General features: G+C 34.7%; 1 protein-coding gene across 5 annotated transcripts in view; it reads right to left on the reverse strand.

Annotated features, from left to right (window-relative positions):
• Positions 1–1,800: 1,800 nt before the first annotated feature.
• Positions 1,801–26,321, reverse strand: part of mapre3b (microtubule-associated protein, RP/EB family, member 3b) — an 85,415-nt gene continuing 60,894 nt past the window's right edge. For 3 of the 5 annotated variants that reach the window (XM_031800680.1, XM_031800681.1, XM_031800685.1), the window contains one exon: positions 1,801–3,050. In XM_031800680.1, the coding sequence (XP_031656540.1) occupies positions 2,859–3,050 (192 nt within the window). In that variant the 3' untranslated portion in view covers positions 1,801–2,858. Of the gene's footprint in view, positions 3,051–3,134; positions 3,177–26,321 lie in introns of all 5 variants that reach the window. The other 2 variants (XM_031800682.1, XM_031800683.1) reach the window with 1 other exon arrangement.

The following is a 26,321-nucleotide window of genomic DNA, read 5'->3' on the forward strand; positions in this document are numbered from 1 at the left end:
GTTTAAAGGGCAGTGGCCATGCTGACAGCGTTTCCCAACCCCTCTGTTTAAAGGGCCATGCTGACAGCGTTCCCCAACCTCTCTGTTTAAAGGGCAGTGGCCATGCTGACAGCGTTCCCCAACCCCTCTGTTTAAAGGGCCATGCTGACAGCATTCCCCAACCTCTCTGTTTAAAGAGCCATGCTGACAGCGTTCCCCAACCCCTCTGTTTAAAGGGCCATGCTGACAGCGTTCCCCAACCCCTCTGTTTAAAGGGCCATGCTGACAGCGTTCCCCAACCTCTCTGTTTAAAGGGCCATGCTGACAGCGTTCCCCAACCTCTCTGTTTAAAGGGCCATGCTGACAGCGTTCCCCAACCCCTCTGTTTAAAGGGCCATGCTGACAGCGTTCCCCAACCTCTCTGTTTAAAGGGCCATGCTGACAGCGTTCCCCAACCTCTCTGTTTAAAGGGCAGTGGCCATGCTGACAGCGTTCCCCAACCTCTCTGTTTAAAGGGCCATGCTGACAGCGTTCCCCAACCCCTCTGTTTAAAGGGCCATGCTGACAGCGTTCCCCAACCCCTCTGTTTAAAGGGCCATGCTGACAGCGTTCCCCAACCTCTCTGTTTAAAGGGCCATGCTGACAGCGTTCCCCAACCCCTCTGTTTAAAGGGCAGTGGCCATGCTGACAGCGTTCCCCAACCCCTCTGTTTAAAGGGCCATGCTGACAGCGTTCCCCAACCTCTCTGTTTAAAGGGCAGTGGCCGTGCTGACAGCGTTCCCCAACCTCTCTGTTTAAAGGGCCATGCTGACAGCGTTCCCCAACCTCTCTGTTTAAAGAGCCATGCTGACAGCGTTCCCCAACCTCTCTGTTTAAAGGGCCATGCTGACAGCGTTCCCCAACCCCTCTGTTTAAAGGGCAGAGGTTATACTGTGGTGTCCGATTGAGCCAACACAGGGTTTTACTGTGAATGTGGTGTCCGATTGAGCCAACACAGGGTTTTACTGTGAATGTGGTGTCCGATTGAGCCAACACAGGGTTATACTGTGAATGTGGTGTCCGATTGAGCCAACACAGGGTTATATTGTGAATGTGGTGTCCGATTGAGCCAACTCAGGGTTTTACTGTGAATGTGGTGTCTGATTGAGCCAACACAGGGTTATATTGTGAATGTGGTGTCTGATTGAGCCAACACAGGGTTTTACTGTGAATGTGATGTCCGATTGAGCCAACACAGGGTTATACTGTGAATGTGGTGTCCGATTGAGCCAACACAGGGTTATATTGTGAATGTGGTGTCTGATTGAGCCAACACAGGGTTATACTGTGAATGTGGTGTCTGATTGAGCCAACACAGGGTTATACTGTGAATGTGGTGTCCGATTGAGCCAACACAGGGTTATATTGTGAATGTGGTGTCCGATTGAGCCAACACAGGGTTTTACTGTGAATGTGGTGTCTGATTGAGCCAACACAGGGTTATACTGTGAATGTGGTGTCTGATTGAGCCAACACAGGGTTATACTGTGAATGTGGTGTCTGATTGAGCCAACACAGGGTTATACTGTGAATGTGGTGTCTGATTGAGCCAACACAGGGTTATAATGTGAATGTGGTGTCTGATTGAGCCAACACAGGGTTATACTGTGAATGTGGTGTCTGATTGAGCCAACACAGGGTTATACTGTGAAATGTAGTTTGTCTTTGTCTTTAAATTTCAATCACGCTATAAGTGATACGAATTGAATCAATGCCTAGGCCTATGTGTGTCAGATGTAAGGTGTGTGTGTGCACTCCTACAGTAAGAGTCGACCAGTCGTGTTCCTTCTGGTTTTGAACCCACTGTTTATTCAGCCTCTGTAATAAAACTCTTAACGATGCATGTCCGTCACAGGTCTGCCATGACAACCGGAGGCTGACCCTGATAGCCATTTAAGCCCCGCCTCTAACAAGAAGAAACTCAATCATAAACAGCTGCTAAAAAAAACCCACTTCAAATAAATTAATTCATATTCACCCATTTGTATATACAGTGTAGTAGTGTTGTTCATTTACATTTTATTAAACTTTCTCAGGGTAATAGTTTCACGCTAACCTGTTAGCCACTCCAAGCTAACGTTAAATAACTCATTCAAAACAAAAATGGAAATTGAGGTTAAAACCTGCAGAATGTATGGTTCTATCTGAATGTCCTGGGATGTTGCTCCCTACCGAACAGACCTGAACAGAAGCAGTTCTCTGCTTCTTACTGGCCTCAGCTAATCACACTGCATTGTTGGCTTCTGGATCATTCTGATTGTTGTTTTTGCTCCAGAATGGACTCGGATGGTTCTGGTCAACTGGTCCATATTGTTAATGCAGGGATTGATATGTCATATGCAACAAGCTCTGTCTCACTGCAGAACTAGTCATTCATCTACGTTTATCCAAATGTCAAAGTTCAGTGTTTCTGACACTGCTGTGGTGTCCCATTGCTCCAAACGTCAACATGTTTAAATGAAGGCTTACACTTAGTTATTTAACCACCCCTGTCCTCAAGGTAAAACCAAGTCTACTGGATGGTAATAGCGCTCACTGTTGCCCCAGTGGACGGTTCTGAAGGCATTTCCCAACATCCAATTCCGCAGTGATTCTTCAACGATCTCGCTGGTCATATGTACATGGTAGGTACTGAACTGGACCAGTGAGTCTGTGGAGGGAGTTTCGACTCCCCTCATCCGAGACAATCATGACAGAATTTTATGGGTTCAGAGATTAGTGAGTTTGTGTTACCTGCCTCGATCTGTAGAGGGCGCTATAGATTCTTGCTCTGTGCTACCCTGTTATCTAATTTACATTAGCCATTAGCCTAGCATCCTGCTAACACCAACCATACCGATTCAGTGTACTGCGTTAGCCTGACATGTCTGGGGGGTTGGAGGGGAGCGAGGAGGGGGTAGGAGGAAGAGGGAAGAGGCTGAGAGTAATAAAATAGAGGTAGGATCTTGAAGCGCTGATCCGGGGAGAGAGCGGAGGAATGTTCCACGTGGCGCCGCCTCATCCGCTGCCGCCACAAAGCGATATAACGCCTCCTAAAACAGAGGTCAGACAGAGGTCAGGGGATAGCTGGGGATGTAGAAGTGTGACTGGTGTGTGTAGTTATTCATTCTATTCACCTTTATTTATCAGGTAAGTTGGCTGAGAAGGTCAACCTCGCCCTGGGGAAGAGTTACAGGTAGAGGAAAGGGGGAGAGGAGATTTGGAAAGTGAGCCATGGTTAGGGCTGTGACAGTATTACCAACACACCGGTGGACAGTCAAATTCCACGAGATCATTTAGTCACAGTAATTAGGCTCCTCCAAGCTCTGCTGGTCATTAATAGTCTACCAAACTTGCTACGTGCCTGGTACTCAGCACTCTATTGTCCATCTAATCACACACTTCATGAACTCATGTTGCACAACATTTCTATATGCAATTGTGTGAGAGAACCAAGTGATGGCCTCTATTAAAAAGAGGAGGATCCCATCAGCTTTCTATAGGCTAGGCCTACTATATTTATTTCTCAACTTTCCTAATATTAAGCATATTGCTTATCTTTACAACAGGAGTATAGTCTACCTGGCTGGCATGAAAATGAACCAGGGGAAAAGTGTCCTCGATTTAAGTGCATAGATGACATGATGTATTTTTTCCCTGTTTCGATACAGGTGCATGATAATGCTCCATTCTAAATCAAAACTAATATCACATTATTTAGTATATGTAAAGACAAGATTAAATCAAGAATATATATACACACACACACATACATATATATATACTTAATTAGTAGTTTTAGCTTTAAGTCACATCCGTTGCATAAAATCGAGCACACCTACATGCAATCACCACAGACAAACATTGACAGTAGAATGGCCTTTCTGAAGAGCTCAGTGACTTTCAATGTGGCACCTAAATTAGGATGCCACCTTTGCAACAAGTCAGTTTGTCAAATGTCTGCCCTGCTTTAGCTGCCCTTGTCAACTGTAAGTCATGTTATTGTGAAGTGGAAACGTCTAGGAGCAACAATGGCTCAGCCACGAAGTGGTAAGTCACACAAATTCACAGAACGTGACTGCTGAGTGTTGAAGCGCGTAGCTATTCAAAATCATCTGTTCTCGGTTGCAACACTCACTACCAAGTTCCAAACTGCTCGTATATGAAGAAATTGTGATGGTGTAGACTATATTACATGGATTTATTGTGATGGTGTAGACTATATTACATGGATTTATTGTGATGGTGTAGGTAGACTATATTACATGGATTTATTGTGACGGTGTAGACTATATTACATGGATTTATTGTGGTGGTGTAGACTATATTACATGGATTTATTGTGGTGGTGTAGACTATATTACATGGATTTATTGTGATGGTGTAGACTATATTACATGGATTTATTGTGGAGGTGTAGGTAGACTATATTACATGGATTTATTGTGATGGTGTAGACTATTAAATGGATTTATTGTGATGGTGTAGGTAGACTATATTACATGGATTTATTGTGACGGTGTAGGTAGACTATATTACATGGATTTATTGTGGAGGTGTAGGTAGACTATATTACATGGATTTATTGTGATGGTGTAGGTAGACTATATTACATGGATTTATTGTGATGGTGTAGGTAGACTATATTACATGGATTTATTGTGATGGTGTAGGTAGACTATATTACATGGATTTATTGTGATGGTGTAGATTATTACATGGATTTATTGTGGTGGTGTAGGTAGACTATATTACATGGATTTATTGTGATGGTGTAGACTATATTACATGGATTTATTGTGATGGTGTAGACTATATTACATGGATTTATTGTGATGGTGTAGGTAGACTATTACATGGATTTATTGTGGTGGTGTAGGTAGACTATATTACATGGATTTATTGTGGTGGTGTAGGTAGACTATATTACATGGATTTATTGTGATGGTGTAGACTATATTACATGGATTTATTGTGGTGGTGTAGGTAGACTATATTACATGGATTTATTGTGATGGTGTAGGTAGACTATATTACATGGATTTATTGTGGAGGTGTAGGTAGACTATATTACATGGATTTGTTGTGATGGTGTAGGTGTAGACTATATTACATGGATTTATTGTGATGGTGTAGACTATATTACATGGATTTATTGTGATGGTGTAGGTAGACTATTACATGGATTTATTGTGGAGGTGTAGGTAGACTATATTACATGGATGTATTGTGATGGTGTAGACTATATTACATGGATTTATTGTGGTGGTGTAGGTAGACTATATTACATGGATTTATTGTGGTGGTGTAGGTAGACTATATTACATGGATTTATTGTGATGGTGTAGGTAGACTATATTACATGGATTTATTGTGATGGTGTAGGTAGACTATATTACATGGATTTATTGTGGTGGTGTAGGTAGACTATATTACATGGATTTATTGTGGTGGTGTAGGTAGACTATATTACATGGATTTATTGTGATGGTGTAGGTAGACTATATTACATGGATTTATTGTGAAGGTGTAGGTAGACTATATTACATGGATTTATTGTGGTGGTGTAGGTAGACTATATTACATGGATTTATTGTGATGGTGTAGGTAGACTATATTACATGGATTTATTGTGATGGTGTAGACTATATTACATGGATTTATTGTGATGGTGTAGACTATATTACATGGATTTATTGTGATGGTGTAGACTATATTACATGGATTTATTGTGATGGTGTAGGTAGACTATATTACATGGATTTATTGTGATGGTGTAGGTAGACTATATTACATGGATTTATTGTGATGGTGTAGGTAGACTATATTACATGGATTTATTGTGATGGTGTAGGTAGACTATATTACATGGATTTATTGTGATGGTGTAGACTATATTACATGGATTTATTGTGATGGTGTAGGTAGACTATATTACATGGATTTATTGTGATGGTGTAGGTAGACTATATTACATGGATTTATTGTGATGGTGTAGACTATATTACATGGATTTATTGTGATGGTGTAGACTATATTACATGGATTTATTGTGATGGTGTAGGTAGACTATATTACAATGGATTTATTGTGATGGTGTAGGTAGACTATATTACATGGATTTATTGTGATGGTGTAGGTAGACTATATTACATGGATTTATTGTGATGGTGTAGGTAGACTATATTACACGGATTTATTGTGATGGTGTAGGTAGACTATTACATGGATTTATTGTGATGGTGTAGGTAGACTATATTACATGGATTTATTGTGGAGGTGTAGGTAGACTATATTACATGGATTTATTGTGATGGTGTAGGTAGACTATATTACATGGATTTATTGTGATGGTGTAGGTAGACTATATTACATGGATTTATTGTGATGGTGTAGGTAGACTATATTACATGGATTTATTGTGATGGTGTAGACTATTACATGGATTTATTGTGATGGTGTAGACTATATTACATGGATTTATTGTGATGGTGTAGGTAGACTATATTACATGGGATTTATTGTGATGGTGTAGACTATTACATGGATTTATTGTGATGGTGTAGACTATATTACATGGATTTATTGTGATGGTGTAGGTAGACTATATTACATGGATTTATTGTGATGGTGTAGGTAGACTATATTACATGGATTTATTGTGATGGTGTAGGTAGACTATATTACATGGATTTATTGTGATGGTGTAGGTAGACTATATTACACGGATTTATTGTGATGGTGTAGGTAGACTATATTACATGGATTTATTGTGATGGTGTAGGTAGACTATATTACATGGATTTATTGTGATGGTGTAGACTATTACATGGATTTATTGTGATGGTGTAGGTAGACTATATTACATGGATTTATTGTGGAGGTGTAGGTAGACTATATTACATGGATTTATTGTGATGGTGTAGGTAGACTATATTACATGGATTTATTGTGATGGTGTAGACTATATTACATGGATTTATTGTGGTGGTGTAGGTAGACTATATTACATGGATTTATTGTGATGGTGTAGGTAGACTATATTACATGGATTTATTGTGATGGTGTAGGTAGACTATATTACATGGATTTATTGTGATGGTGTAGGTAGACTATATTACATGGATTTATTGTGATGGTGTAGGTAGACTATTACATGGATTTATTGTGATGGTGTAGGTAGACTATATTACATGGATTTATTGTGGAGGTGTAGGTAGACTATATTACATGGATTTATTGTGATGGTGTAGGTAGACTATATTACATGGATTTATTGTGATGGTGTAGGTAGACTATATTACATGGATTTATTGTGATGGTGTAGACTATATTACATGGATTTATTGTGATGGTGTAGGTAGACTATATTACCTGGATTTATTGTGATGGTGTAGGTAGACTATATTACATGGATTTATTGTGATGGTGTAGACTATATTACATGGATTTATTGTGATGGTGTAGACTATATTACATGGATTTATTGTGATGGTGTAGGTAGACTATATTACATGGATTTATTGTGATGGTGTGTGTAGACTATATTACATGGATTTATTGTGATGGTGTAGGTAGACTATATTACACGGATTTATTGTGATGGTGTAGGTAGACTATATTACATGGATTTATTGTGATGGTGTAGGTAGACTATATTACATGGATTTATTGTGATGGTGTAGACTATTACATGGATTTATTGTGATGGTGTAGGTAGACTATATTACATGGATTTATTGTGGAGGTGTAGGTAGACTATATTACATGGATTTATTGTGATGGTGTAGGTAGACTATATTACATGGATTTATTGTGATGGTGTAGACTATATTACATGGATTTATTGTGGTGGTGTAGGTAGACTATATTACATGGATTTATTGTGATGGTGTAGGTAGACTATTACATGGATTTATTGTGATGGTGTAGGTAGACTATATTACATGGATTATTGTGGAGGTGTAGGTAGACTATATTACATGGATTTATTGTGATGGTGTAGGTAGACTATATTACATGGATTTATTGTGATGGTGTAGACTATATTACATGGATTTATTGTGGTGGTGTAGACTATATTACATGGATTTATTGTGATGGGGTAGACTATATTACATGGATTTATTGTGGTGGTGTAGACTATATTACATGGATTTATTGTGATGGTGTAGGTAGACTATATTACATGGATTTATTGTGATGGTGTAGGTAGACTATATTACATGGATTTATTGTGATGGTGTAGATTATTACATGGATTTATTGTGATGGTGTAGGTAGACTATATTACATGGATTTATTGTGATGGTGTAGGTAGACTATTACATGGATTTATTGTGGTGGTGTAGGTAGACTATATTACATGGATTTATTGTGGTGGTGTAGGTAGACTATATTACATGGATTTATTGTGATGGTGTAGACTATATTACATGGATTTATTGTGGTGGTGTAGGTAGACTATATTACATGGATTATTGTGATGGTGTAGGTAGACTATATTACATGGATTTATTGTGGAGGTGTAGGTAGACTATATTACATGGATTTGTTGTGATGGTGTAGGTGTAGACTATATTACATGATTTATTGTGATGGTGTAGACTATATTACATGGATTTATTGTGATGGTGTAGGGTAGACTATTACATGGATTTATTGTGGAGGTGTAGGTAGACTATATTACATGGATGTATTGTGATGGTGTAGACTATATTACATGGATTTATTGTGGTGGTGTAGGTAGACTATATTACATGGATTTATTGTGGTGGTGTAGGTAGACTATATTACATGGATTTATTGTGATGGTGTAGGTAGACTATATTACATGGATTTATTGTGATGGTGTAGGTAGACTATATTACATGGATTTATTGTGGTGGTGTAGGTAGACTATATTACATGGATTTATTGTGGTGGTGTAGGTAGACTATATTACATGGATTTATTGTGATGGTGTAGGTAGACTATATTACATGGATTATTGTGAAGGTGTAGGTAGACTATATTACATGGATTTATTGTGGTGGTGTAGGTAGACTATATTACATGGATTTATTGTGATGGTGTAGGTAGACTATATTACATGGATTTATTGTGATGGTGTAGACTATATTACATGGATGTATTGTGATGGTGTAGGTAGACTATATTACATGGATTTATTGTGATGGGGTAGACTATATTACATGGATTTATTGTGATGGTGTAGACTATATTACATGGATTTATTGTGATGGTGTAGACTATATTACATGGATTTATTGTGATGGTGTAGGTAGACTATATTACATGGATTTATTGTGATGGTGTAGACTATATTACATGGATTATTGTGATGGTGTAGACTATATTACATGGATTTATTGTGATGGTGTAGGTAGACTATATTACATGGATTAATTGTGATGGTGTAGGTAGACTATATTACATGGATTTATTGTGATGTGTAGGTAGACTATATTACATGGATTTATTGTAATGGTGTAGGTAGACTATATTACATGGATTTATTGTGATGGTGTAGACTATATTACATGGATTTATTGTGATGGTGTAGGTAGACTATATTACATGGATTTATTGTGATGGTGTAGGTAGACTATATTACATGGATTTATTGTGATGGTGTAGACTATATTACATGGATTTATTGTGATGGTGTAGACTATATTACATGGATTTATTGTGATGGTGTAGGTAGACTATATTACATGGATTTATTGTGATGGTGTAGGTAGACTATATTACATGGAATTTATTGTGATGGTGTAGGTAGACTATATTACATGGATTTATTGTGATGGTGTAGGTAGACTATATTACACGGATTTATTGTGATGGTGTAGGTAGACTATTACATGGATTTATTGTGATGGTGTAGGTAGACTATATTACATGGATTTATTGTGGAGGTGTAGGTAGACTATATTACATGGATTTATTGTGATGGTGTAGGTAGACTATATTACATGGATTTATTGTGATGGTGTAGGTAGACTATATTACATGGATTTATTGTGATGGTGTAGGTAGACTATATTACATGGATTTATTGTGATGGTGTAGACTTACATGGATTTATTGTGATGGTGTAGACTATATTACATGGATTTAGTGTGATGGTGTAGGTAGACTATATTACATGGATTTATTGTGATGGTGTAGACTATTACATGGATTTATTGTGATGGTGTAGACTATATTACATGGATTTATTGTGATGGTGTAGGTAGACTATATTACATGGATTTATTGTGATGGTGTAGGTAGACTATATTACATGGATTTATTGTGATGGTGTAGGTAGACTATATTACATGGATTTATTGTGATGGTGTAGGTAGACTATATTACACGGATTTATTGTGATGGTGTAGGTAGACTATATTACATGGATTTATTGTGATGGGTGTAGGTAGACTATATTACATGGATTTATTGTGATGGTGTAGACTATTACATGGATTTATTGTGATGGTGTAGGTAGACTATATTACATGGATTATGTGTGGAGGTGTAGGTAGACTATATTACATGGATTTGTTGTGATGGTGTAGGTGTAGACTATATTACATGGATTTAGTGTGATGGTGTAGACTATATTACATGGATTATTGTGATGGTTGTAGGTAGACTATTACATGGATTATTGTGGAGGTGTAGGTAGACTATATTACATGGATGTATTGTGATGGTGTAGACTATATTACATGGATTTATTGTGGTGGTGTAGGTAGACTATATTACATGGATTTATTGTGGTGGTGTAGGTAGACTATATTACATGGATTTATTGTGATGGTGTAGGTAGACTATATTACATGGATTTATTGTGATGGTGTAGGGTAGACTATATTACATGGATTTATTGTGGTGGTGTAGGTAGACTATATTACATGGATTTATTGTGGTGGTGTAGGTAGACTATATTACATGGATTTATTGTGATGGTGTAGGTAGACTATATTACATGGATTTAGTGTGAAGGTGTAGGGTAGACTGATATAACATGGATTATTGTGGTGGTGTAGGTAGACTAGATTACATGGATTTATTGTGATGGTGTAGGTAGACTATATTACATGGATTTATTGTGATGGTGTAGACTATATTACATGGATTTATTGTGATGGTGTAGACTATATTACATGGATTTATTGTGATGGTGTAGACTATATTACATGGGATTTATTGTGATGGTGTGTAGGTAGACTATATTACATGGATTTATTGTGATGGTGTAGACTATATTACATGGATTTATTGTGATGGTGTAGACTATATGACATGGATTTATTGTGATGGTGTAGGTAGACTATATTACAAATTACAAACATGGATTTATTGTGATGGTGTAGGTAGACTATATTACATGGATTTATTGTGGATGGTGTAGGTAGACGATATTACATGGATTTATTGTGAGGTGTAGGTAGACTATATTACATGGATTTATTGTGATGGTGTAGACTATATTTACATGGATTTATTGTGATGGTGTAGGTAGACTATATTACTGGATTTATGTGATGGTGTAGGTAGACTATATTACATGGATTTATTGTGATGGTGTAGACTATATTACATGGATTTATTGTGATGGTGTAGACTATATTACATGGATTTATTGTGATGGTGTAGGTAGACTATATTACATGGATTTATTGTGATGGTGTAGGTAGACTATATTACATGGATTTATTGTGATGGTGTAGGTAGACTATATTACATGGATTTATTGTGATGGTGTAGGTAGACTATATTACATGGATTTATTGTGATGGTGTAGGTAGACTATTACATGGATTTATTGTGATGGTGTAGGTAGACTATATTACATGGAGTTATTGTGGAGGTGTAGGTAGACTATATTACATGGATTTATTGTGATGGTGTAGGTAGACTATATTACATGGATTTATTGTGATGGTGTAGGTAGACTATATTACATGGATTTATTGTGATGGTGTAGATTATTACATGGATTTATTGTGGTGGTGTAGGTAGACTATATTACATGGATTTATTGTGATGGTGTAGGTAGACTATTACATGGATTTATTGTGGTGGTGTAGGTAGACTATATTACATGGATTTATTGTGATGGTGTAGGTAGACTATATTACATGGATTTATTGTGATGGTGTAGACTATATTACATGGATTTATTGTGATGGTGTAGGTAGACTATATTACATGGATTTATTGTGATGGTGTAGGTAGACTATATTACATGGATTTATTGTGAGGTGTAGGTAGACTATATTACATGGATTTATTGTGATGGTGTAGTGTAGACTATATTACATGGATTTATTGTGATGGTGTAGACTATATTACATGGATTTATTGTGATGGTGTAGGTAGACTATTACATGGATTTATTGTGAGGTGTAGGTAGACTATATTACATGGATTTATTGTGATGGTGTAGACTATATTACATGGATTTATTGTGATGGTGTAGGTAGACTATATTACATGGATTTATTGTGATGGTGTAGGTAGACTATATTACATGGATTTATTGTGATGGTGTAGGTAGACTATATTACATGGATTTATTGTGATGGTGTAGGTAGACTATATTACATGGATTTATTGTGATGGTGTAGGTAGACTATATTACATGGATTTATTGTGATGGTGTAGGTAGACTATATTACATGGATTTATTGTGATGGTGTAGGTAGACTATATTACATGGATTTATTGTGATGGTGTAGGTAGACTATATTACATGGATTTATTGTGATGGTGTAGGTAGACTATATTACATGGATTTATTGTGATGGTGTAGGTAGACTATATTACATGGATTTATTGTGATGGTGTAGACTATATTACATGGATTTATTGTGATGGTGTAGACTATATTACATGGATTTATTGTGATGGTGTAGACTATATTACATGGATTTATTGTGATGGTGTAGGTAGACTATATTACATGGATTTATTGTGATGGTGTAGACTATATTACATGGATTTATTGTGATGGTGTAGACTATATTACATGGATTTATTGTGATGGTGTAGGTAGACTATATTACATGGATTTATTGTGATGGTGTAGGTAGACTATATTACATGGATTTATTGTGATGGTGTAGGTAGACTATATTACATGGATTTATTGTGATGGTGTAGGTAGACTATATTACATGGATTTATTGTGATGGTGTAGACTATATTACATGGATTTATTGTGATGGTGTAGGTAGACTATATTACATGGATTTATTGTGATGGTGTAGGTAGACTATATTACATGGATTTATTGTGATGGTGTAGACTATATTACATGGATTTATTGTGATGGTGTAGACTATATTACATGGATTTATTGTGATGGTGTAGGTAGACTATATTACATGGATTTATTGTGATGGTGTAGGTAGACTATATTACATGGATTTATTGTGATGGTGTAGGTAGACTATATTACATGGATTTATTGTGATGGTGTAGGTAGACTATATTACATGGATTTATTGTGATGGTGTAGGTAGACTATTACATGGATTTATTGTGATGGTGTAGGTAGACTATATTACATGGATTTATTGTGGTGGTGTAGGTAGACTATATTACATGGATTTATTGTGATGGTGTAGGTAGACTATATTACATGGATTTATTGTGATGGTGTAGGTAGACTATATTACATGGATTTATTGTGATGGTGTAGGTAGACTATATTACATGGATTTATTGTGATGGTGTAGACTATTACATGGATTTATTGTGATGGTGTAGACTATATTACATGGATTTATTGTGATGGTGTAGGTAGACTATATTACATGGATTTATTGTGATGGTGTAGACTATTACATGGATTTATTGTGATGGTGTAGACTATATTACATGGATTTATTGTGATGGTGTAGGTAGACTATATTACATGGATTTATTGTGATGGTGTAGGTAGACTATATTACATGGATTTATTGTGATGGTGTAGGTAGACTATATTACATGGATTTATTGTGATGGTGTAGGTAGACTATATTACATGGATTTATTGTGATGGTGTAGGTAGACTATATTACATGGATTTATTGTGATGGTGTAGGTAGACTATATTACATGGATTTATTGTGATGGTGTAGACTATATTACATGGATTTATTGTGATGGTGTAGGTAGACTATATTACATGGATTTATTGTGATGGTGTAGGTAGACTATATTACATGGATTTATTGTGATGGTGTAGGTAGACTATATTACATGGATTTATTGTGATGGTGTAGGTAGACTATATTACATGGATTTATTGTGATGGTGTAGGTAGACTATTACATGGATTTATTGTGATGGTGTAGGTAGACTATATTACATGGATTTATTGTGAGGTGTAGGTAGACTATATTACATGGATTTATTGTGATGGTGTAGGTAGACTATATTACATGGATTTATTGTGATGGTGTAGGTAGACTATATTACATGGATTTATTGTGATGGTGTAGACTATATTACATGGATTTATTGTGATGGTGTAGGTAGACTATATTACATGGATTTATTGTGATGGTGTAGGTAGACTATATTACATGGATTTATTGTGATGGTGTAGACTATATTACATGGATTTATTGTGATGGTGTAGACTATATTACATGGATTTATTGTGATGGTGTAGGTAGACTATATTACATGGATTTATTGTGATGGTGTGGTAGACTATATTACATGGATTTATTGTGATGGTGTAGGTAGACTATATTACATGGATTTATTGTGATGGTGTAGGTAGACTATATTACATGGATTTATTGTGATGGTGTAGGTAGACTATATTACATGGATTTATTGTGATGGTGTAGACTATTACATGGATTTATTGTGATGGTGTAGGTAGACTATATTACATGGATTTATTGTGAGGTGTAGGTAGACTATATTACATGGATTTATTGTGATGGTGTAGGTAGACTATATTACATGGATTTATTGTGATGGTGTAGACTATATTACATGGATTTATTGTGATGGTGTAGGTAGACTATATTACATGGATTTATTGTGATGGTGTAGGTAGACTATTACATGGATTTATTGTGATGGTGTAGGTAGACTATATTACATGGATTTATTGTGATGGTGTAGGTAGACTATATTACATGGATTTATTGTGATGGTGTAGGTAGACTATATTACATGGATTTATTGTGATGGTGTAGACTATATTACATGGATTTATTGTGATGGTGTAGACTATATTACATGGATTTATTGTGATGGTGTAGACTATATTACATGGATTTATTGTGATGGTGTAGACTATATTACATGGATTTATTGTGATGGTGTAGGTAGACTATATTACATGGATTTATTGTGATGGTGTAGGTAGACTATATTACATGGATTTATTGTGATGGTGTAGACTATATTACATGGATTTATTGTGATGGTGTAGGTAGACTATATTACATGGATTTATTGTGATGGTGTAGGTAGACTATTACATGGATTTATTGTGATGGTGTAGGTAGACTATATTACATGGATTTATTGTGATGGTGTAGGTAGACTATATTACATGGATTTATTGTGATGGTGTAGACTATATTACATGGATTTATTGTGATGGTGTAGGTAGACTATATTACATGGATTTATTGTGATGGTGTAGGTAGACTATATTACATGGATTTATTGTGATGGTGTAGGTAGACTATATTACATGGATTTATTGTGATGGTGTAGGTAGACTATATTACATGGATTTATTGTGATGGTGTAGACTATATTACATGGATTTATTGTGATGGTGTAGGTAGACTATTACATGGATTTATTGTGATGGTGTAGGTAGACTATATTACATGGATTTATTGTGATGGTGTAGACTATATTACATGGATTTATTGTGATGGTGTAGGTAGACTATATTACATGGATTTATTGTGATGGTGTAGGTAGACTATATTACATGGATTTATTGTGATGGTGTAGGTAGACTATATTACATGGATTTATTGTGATGGTGTAGGTAGACTATATTACATGGATTTATTGTGATGGTGTAGGTAGACTATATTACATGGATTTATTGTGATGGTGTAGGTAGACTATATTACATGGATTTATTGTGATGGTGTAGGTAGACTATATTACATGGATTTATTGTGATGGTGTAGGTAGACTATATTACATGGATGTATTGTGATGGTGTAGGTAGACTATATTACATGGATTTATTGTGATGGTGTAGGTAGACTATATTACATGGATTTATTGTGATGGTGTAGACTATATTACATGGATTTATTGTGATGGTGTAGGTAGACTATATTACATGGATTTATTGTGATGGTGTAGACTATATTACATGGATTTATTGTGATGGTGTAGACTATATTACATGGATTTATTGTGATGGTGTAGACTATATTACATGGATTTATTGTGATGGTGTAGGTAGACTATATTACATGGATTTATTGTGATGGTGTAGACTATATTACATGGATTTATTGTGATGGTGTAGACTATATTACATGGATTTATTGTGATGGTGTAGGTAGACTATATTACATGGATTTATTGTGATGGTGTAGGTAGACTATATTACATGGATTTATTGTGATGGTGTAGGTAGACTATATTACATGGATTTATTGTGATGGTGTAGGTAGACTATATTACATGGATTTATTGTGATGGTGTAGACTATATTACATGGATTTATTGTGATGGTGTAGGTAGACTATATTACATGGATTTATTGTGATGGTGTAGGTAGACTATATTACATGGATTTATTGTGATGGTGTAGACTATATTACATGGATTTATTGTGATGGTGTAGACTATATTACATGGATTTATTGTGATGGTGTAGGTAGACTATATTACATGGATTTATTGTGATGGTGTAGGTAGACTATATTACATGGATTTATTGTGATGGTGTAGGTAGACTATATTACATGGATTTATTGTGATGGTGTAGGTAGACTATATTACACGGATTTATTGTGATGGTGTAGGTAGACTATTACATGGATTTATTGTGATGGTGTAGGTAGACTATTACATGGATTTATTGTGATGGTGTAGGTAGACTATATTACATGGATTTATTGTGATGGTGTAGGTAGACTATATTACATGGATTTATTGTGATGGTGTAGGTAGACTATATTACATGGATTTATTGTGATGGTGTAGGTAGACTATATTACATGGATTTATTGTGATGGTGTAGGTAGACTATATTACATGGATTTATTGTGATGGTGTAGACTATATTACATGGATTTATTGTGATGTGTAGACTATATTACATGGATTTATTGTGATGGTGTAGGTAGACTATATTACATGGATTTATTGTGATGGTGTAGACTATTACATGGATTTATTGTGATGGTGTAGACTATATTACATGGATTTATTGTGATGGTGTAGGTAGACTATATTACATGGATTTATTGTGATGGTGTAGGTAGACTATATTACATGGATTTATTGTGATGGTGTAGGTAGACTATATTACATGGATTTATTGTGATGGTGTAGGTAGACTATATTACATGGATTTATTGTGATGGTGTAGGTAGACTATATTACATGGATTTATTGTGATGGTGTAGGTAGACTATATTACATGGATTTATTGTGATGGTGTAGACTATTACATGGATTTATTGTGATGGTGTAGGTAGACTATATTACATGGATTTATTGTGGAGGTGTAGGTAGACTATATTACATGGATTTATTGTGATGGTGTAGGTGTAGACTATATTACATGGATTTATTGTGATGGTGTAGACTATATTACATGGATTTATTGTGATGGTGTAGGTAGACTATTACATGGATTTATTGTGAGGTGTAGGTAGACTATATTACATGGATTTATTGTGATGGTGTAGACTATATTACATGGATTTATTGTGATGGTGTAGGTAGACTATATTACATGGATTTATTGTGATGGTGTAGGTAGACTATATTACATGGATTTATTGTGATGGTGTAGGTAGACTATATTACATGGATTTATTGTGATGGTGTAGGTAGACTATATTACATGGATTTATTGTGATGGTGTAGGTAGACTATATTACATGGATTTATTGTGATGGTGTAGGTAGACTATATTACATGGATTTATTGTGATGGTGTAGGTAGACTATATTACATGGATTTATTGTGATGGTGTAGGTAGACTATATTACATGGATTTATTGTGATGGTGTAGGTAGACTATATTACATGGATTTATTGTGATGGTGTAGGTAGACTATATTACATGGATTTATTGTGATGGTGTAGACTATATTACATGGATTTATTGTGATGGTGTAGACTATATTACATGGATTTATTGTGATGGTGTAGACTATATTACATGGATTTATTGTGATGGTGTAGGTAGACTATATTACATGGATTTATTGTGATGGTGTAGACTATATTACATGGATTTATTGTGATGGTGTAGACTATATTACATGGATTTATTGTGATGGTGTAGGTAGACTATATTACATGGATTTATTGTGATGGTGTAGGTAGACTATATTACATGGATTTATTGTGATGGTGTAGGTAGACTATATTACATGGATTTATTGTGATGGTGTAGGTAGACTATATTACATGGATTTATTGTGATGGTGTAGGTAGACTATATTACATGGATTTATTGTGATGGTGTAGGTAGACTATATTACATGGATTTATTGTGATGGTGTAGACTATATTACATGGATTTATTGTGATGGTAGGTAGACTATATTACATGGATTTATTGTGATGGTGTAGGTAGACTATATTACATGGATTTATTGTGATGGTGTAGGTAGACTATATTACATGGATTTATTGTGATGGTGTAGGTAGACTATATTACATGGATTTATTGTGATGGTGTAGGTAGACTATATTACATGGATTTATTGTGATGGTGTAGGTAGACTATTACATGGATTTATTGTGATGGTGTAGGTAGACTATATTACATGGATTTATTGTGATGGTGTAGGTAGACTATATTACATGGATTTATTGTGATGGTGTAGGTAGACTATATTACATGGATTTATTGTGATGGTGTAGGTAGACTATATTACATGGATTTATTGTGATGGTGTAGGTAGACTATATTACATGGATTTATTGTGATGGTGTAGACTATATTACATGGATTTATTGTGATGGTGTAGACTATATTACATGGATTTATTGTGATGGTGTAGGTAGACTATATTACATGGATTTATTGTGATGGTGTAGACTATATTACATGGATTTATTGTGATGGTGTAGACTATATTACATGGATTTATTGTGATGGTGTAGGTAGACTATATTACATGGATTTATTGTGATGGTGTAGGTAGACTATATTACATGGATTTATTGTGATGGTGTAGGTAGACTATATTACATGGATTTATTGTGATGGTGTAGGTAGACTATATTACATGGATTTATTGTGATGGTGTGTAGACTATATTACATGGATTTATTGTGATGGTGTAGGTAGACTATATTACATGGATTTATTGTGATGGTGTAGGTAGACTATATTACATGGATTTATTGTGATGGTGTGTAGACTATATTACATGGATTTATTGTGATGGTGTAGGTAGACTATATTACATGGATTTATTGTGATGGTGTAGGTAGACTATATTACATGGATTTATTGTGATGGTGTAGGTAGACTATATTACATGGATTTATTGTGATGGTGTAGGTAGACTATATTACATGGATTTATTGTGATGTGTAGGTAGACTATATTACATGGATTTATTGTGATGGTGTAGGTAGACTATTACATGGATTTATTGTGATGGTGTAGGTAGACTATATTACATGGATTTATTGTGATGGTGTAGGTAGACTATATTACATGGATTTATTGTGATGTGTAGGTAGACTATATTACATGGATTTATTGTGATGGTGTAGGTAGACTATTACATGGATTTATTGTGATGGTGTAGGTAGACTATATTACATGGATTTATTGTGATGGTGTAGACTATATTACATGGATTTATTGTGATGTGTGTAGACTATATTACATGGATTTATTGTGATGGTGTAGGTAGACTATATTACATGGATTTATTGTGATGGTGTAGACTATATTACATGGATTTATTGTGATGTGTGTAGACTATATTACATGGATTTATTGTGATGGTGTAGGTAGACTATATTACATGGATTTATTGTGATGGTGTAGGTAGACTATATTACATGGATTTATTGTGATGGTGTAGGTAGACTATATTACATGGATTTATTGTGATGGTGTAGGTAGACTATATTACATGGATTTATTGTGATGGTGTAGGTAGACTATATTACATGGATTTATTGTGATGGTGTAGGTAGACTATATTACATGGATTTATTGTGATGGTGTAGACTATATTACATGGATTTATTGTGATGGTGTAGGTAGACTATATTACATGGATTTATTGTGATGTGTAGGTAGACTATATTACATGGATTTATTGTGATGGTGTAGGTAGACTATATTACATGGATTTATTGTGATGGTGTAGACTATATTACATGGATTTATTGTGATGGTGTAGGTAGACTATATTACATGGATTTATTGTGATGGTGTAGGTAGACTATATTACATGGATTTATTGTGATGGTGTAGGTAGACTATATTACATGGATTTATTGTGATGGTGTAGGTAGACTATATTACATGGATTTATTGTGATGGTGTAGGTAGACTATTACATGGATTTATTGTGATGGTGTAGGTAGACTATATTACATGGATTTATTGTGATGGTGTAGGTAGACTATATTACATGGATTTATTGTGATGGTGTAGGTAGACTATATTACATGGATTTATTGTGATGGTGTAGGTAGACTATATTACATGGATTTATTGTGATGGTGTAGACTATATTACATGGATTTATTGTGATGGTGTAGGTAGACTATATTACATGGATTTATTGTGATGGTGTAGGTAGACTATATTACATGGATTTATTGTGATGGGTGTAGACTATATTACATGGATTTATTGTGATGGTGTAGACTATATTACATGGATTTATTGTGATGGTGTAGGTAGACTATATTACATGGATTTATTGTGATGGTGTGGTAGACTATATTACATGGATTTATTGTGATGGTGTAGGTAGACTATATTACATGGATTTATTGTGATGGTGTAGGTAGACTATATTACATGGATTTATTGTGATGGTGTAGGTAGACTATATTACATGGATTTATTGTGATGGTGTAGGTAGACTATATTACATGGATTTATTGTGATGGTGTAGGTAGACTATATTACATGGATTTATTGTGATGGTGTAGACTATATTACATGGATTTATTGTGATGGTGTAGGTAGACTATATTACATGGATTTATTGTGATGGTGTAGACTATATTACATGGATTTATTGTGATGGTGTAGGTAGACTATATTACATGGATTTATTGTGATGGTGTAGGTAGACTATATTACATGGATTTATTGTGATGGTGTAGGTAGACTATATTACATGGATTTATTGTGATGGGTGTAGACTATATTACATGGATTTATTGTGATGTGTAGACTATATTATATGGATTTATTGTGATGGTGTAGGTAGACTATATTACATGGATTTATTGTGATGGTGTAGGTAGACTATATTACATGGATTTATTGTGATGGTGTAGGTAGACTATATTACATGGATTTATTGTGATGGTGTAGGTAGACTATATTACATGGATTTATTGTGATGGTGTAGACTATATTACATGGATTTATTGTGATGGTGTAGGTAGACTATATTACATGGATTTATTGTGAGGTGTAGGTAGACTATATTACATGGATTTATTGTGATGGTGTAGGTAGACTATATTACATGGATTTATTGTGATGGTGTAGACTATAGTTACTGGATTATTGTGGTGGTGTAGGTAGACTATATTACATGGATTTATTGTGATGGTGTAGGTAGACTATTACATGGATTTATTGTGATGGTGGTAGGTAGACTATATTACATGGATTTATTGTGGAGGTGTAGGTAGACTATATTACATGGATTTATTGTGATGGTGTAGGTAGACTATATTACATGGATTTATTGTGATGGTGTAGACTATATTACATGGATTTATTGTGGTGGTGTAGACTATATTACATGGATTTATGTGATGGTGTAGACTATATTACATGGATTTATTGTGGTGGTGTAGGACTATATTACATGATTATTGTGATGGTGAGGTAGACTATATTACATGGATTATTGGTGATGGTGGTAGGTAGACTATATTACATGGATTTATTGTGATGGTGTAGATTATTACATGGATTTATTGTGATGGTGTAGGTAGACTATATTACATGGATTTATTGTGATGGTGTAGGTAGACTATTACATGGATTTATTGTGGTGGTGTAGGTAGACTATATTACATGGATTTATTGTGGTGGTGTAGGTAGACTATATTACATGGATTTATTGTGATGGTGTAGACTATATTACATGGATTTATTGTGGTGGTGTAGGTAGACTATATTACATGGATTTATTGTGATGGTGTAGGTAGACTATATTACATGGATTTATTGTGGAGGTGTAGGTAGACTATATTACATGGATTTGTTGTGATGGTGTAGGTGTAGACTATATTACATGGATTTATTGTGATGGTGTAGACTATATTACATGGATTTATTGTGATGGTGTAGGTAGACTATACATGGATTTATTGTGGAGGTGTAGGTAGACTATATTACATGGATGTATTGTGATGGTGTAGACTATATTACATGGATTTATTGTGGTTGTGTATGTAGACTATATTACATGGATTTATTGTGGTGGTGTAGATAGACTATATTACATGGATTTATTGTGATGGTGTAGGTAGACTATATTACATGGATTTATTGTGATGGTGTAGGTAGACTATATTACATGGATTATTGTGGTGGTGTAGGTAGACTATATTACATGGATTTATTGTGGTGGTGTAGGTAGACTATATTACATGGATTTATTGTGATGGTGTAGGTAGACTATATTACATGGATTTATTGTGAAGGTGTAGGTAGACTATATTACATGGATTTATTGTGGTGGTGTAGGTAGACTATATTACATGGATTTATTGTGATGGTGTAGGTAGACTATATTACATGGATTTATTGTGATGGTGTAGACTATATTACATGGATGTATTGTGATGGTGTAGGTAGACTATATTACATGGATTTATTGTGATGGTGTAGACTATATTACATGGATTTATTGTGATGGTGTAGACTATATTACATGGATTTATTGTGATGGTGTAGACTATATTACATGGATTTATTGTGATGGTGTAGGTAGACTATATTACATGGATTTATTGTGATGGTGTAGACTATATTACATGGATTTATTGTGATGGTGTAGACTATATTACATGGATTTATTGTGATGGTGTAGGTAGACTATATTACATGGATTAATTGTGATGGTGTAGGTAGACTATATTACATGGATTTATTGTGATGGTGTAGGTAGACTATATTACATGGATTTATTGTAATGGTGTAGGTAGACTATATTACATGGATTTATTGTGATGGTGTAGACTATATTACATGGATTTATTGTGATGGTGTAGGTAGACTATATTACATGGATTTATTGTGATGGTGTAGGTAGACTATATTACATGGATTTATTGTGATGGTGTAGACTATATTACATGGATTTATTGTGATGGTGTAGACTATATTACATGGATTTATTGTGATGGTGTAGGTAGACTATATTACATGGATTTATTGTGATGGTGTAGGTAGACTATATTACATGGATTTATTGTGATGGTGTAGGTAGACTATATTACATGGATTATTGTGATGGTGTAGGTAGACTATATTACACGGATTTATTGTGATGGTGTAGGTAGACTATTACATGGATTATTGTGATGTGTAGGTAGACTATATACATGGATTTATTGTGGAGGTGTAGGTAGACTATATTACATGGATTTATTGTGATGGTGTAGGTAGACTATATTACATGGATTTATTGTGATGGTGTAGGTAGACTATATTACATGGATTTATTGTGATGGTGTAGGTAGACTATATTACATGGATTTATTGTGATGGTGTAGACTATTACATGGATTTATTGTGATGGTGTAGACTATATTACATGGATTTATTGTGATGGTGTAGGTAGACTATATTACATGGATTTATTGTGATGGTGTAGGTAGACTATATTACATGGATTTATTGTGATGGTGTAGGTAGACTATATTACATGGATTTATTGTGATGGTGTAGGTAGACTATATTACACGGATTTATTGTGATGGTGTAGGTAGACTATATTACATGGATTTATTGTGATGGTGTAGGTAGACTATATTACATGGATTTATTGTGATGGTGTAGGTAGACTATATTACATGGATTTATTGTGGAGGTGTAGGTAGACTATATTACATGGATTTATTGTGATGGTGTAGGTAGACTATATTACATGGATTTATTGTGATGGTGTAGACTATATTACATGGATTTATTGTGGTGGTGTAGGTAGACTATATTACATGGATTTATTGTGATGGTCTAGGTAGACTATATTACATGGATTTATTGTGATGGTGTAGGTAGACTATATTACATGGATTTATTGTGATGGTGTAGGTAGACTATATTACATGGATTTATTGTGATGGTGTAGGTAGACTATTACATGGATTTATTGTGATGGTGTAGGTAGACTATCTTACATGGATTTATTGTGGAGGTGTAGGTAGACTATATTACATGGATTTATTGTGATGGTGTAGGTAGACTATATTACATGGATTTATTGTGATGGTGTAGGTAGACTATATTACATGGATTTATTGTGATGGTGTAGACTATATTACATGGATTTATTGTGATGGTGTAGGTAGACTATATTACCTGGATTTATTGTGATGGTGTAGGTAGACTATATTACATGGATTTATTGTGATGGTGTAGACTATATTACATGGATTTATTGTGATGGTGTAGACTATATTACATGGATTTATTGTGATGGTGTAGGTAGACTATATTACATGGATTTATTGTGATGGTGTGTGTAGACTATATTACATGGATTTATTGTGATGGTGTAGGTAGACTATATTACACGGATTTATTGTGATGGTGTAGGTAGACTATATTACATGGATTTATTGTGATGGTGTAGGTAGACTATATTACATGGATTTATTGTGATGGTGTAGACTATTACATGGATTTATTGTGATGGTGTAGGTAGACTATATTACATGGATTTATTGTGGAGGTGTAGGTAGACTATATTACATGGATTTATTGTGATGGTGTAGGTAGACTATATTACATGGATTTATTGTGATGGTGTAGACTATATTACATGGATTTATTGTGGTGGTGTAGGTAGACTATATTACATGGATTTATTGTGATGGTGTAGGTAGACTATATTACATGGATTTATTGTGATGGTGTAGGTAGACTATATTACATGGATTTATTGTGATGGTGTAGGTAGACTATATTACATGGATTTATTGTGATGGTGTAGGTAGACTATTACATGGATTTATTGTGATGGTGTAGGTAGACTATATTACATGGATTTATTGTGGAGGTGTAGGTAGACTATATTACATGGATTTATTGTGATGGTGTAGGTAGACTATATTACATGGATTTATTGTGATGGTGTAGACTATATTACATGGATTTATTGTGGTGGTGTAGACTATATTACATGGATTTATTGTGATGGTGTAGACTATATTACATGGATTTATTGTGGTGGTGTAGACTATATTACATGGATTTATTGTGATGGTGTAGGTAGACTATATTACATGGATTTATTGTGGAGGTGTAGGTAGACTATATTACATGGATTTATTGTGATGGTGTAGACTATATTACATGGATTTATTGTGATGGTGTAGGTAGACTATATTACATTGATTTATTGTGGAGGTGTAGGTAGACTATATTACATGGATTTATTGTGGAGGTGTAGGTAGACTATATTACATGGATTTATTGTGATGGTGTAGACTATATTACATGGATTTATTGTGATGGTGTAGGTAGACTATATTACATGGATTTATTGTGGTGGTGTAGGTAGACTATATTACATGGATTTATTGTGGAGGTGTAGGTAAGGTCTGCATCAGTGTCTTGTAGGATATGTGGAAGCCAGGAGTCTGCATCAGTGTCTTGTAGGATATGTGGAAGCCAGGAGTCTGCATCAGTGTCTTGT

This window comes from Oncorhynchus kisutch, linkage group LG21 (genome assembly GCF_002021735.2).
Source record: "Oncorhynchus kisutch isolate 150728-3 linkage group LG21, Okis_V2, whole genome shotgun sequence".
NCBI lineage: Eukaryota > Metazoa > Chordata > Actinopteri > Salmoniformes > Salmonidae > Oncorhynchus > Oncorhynchus kisutch.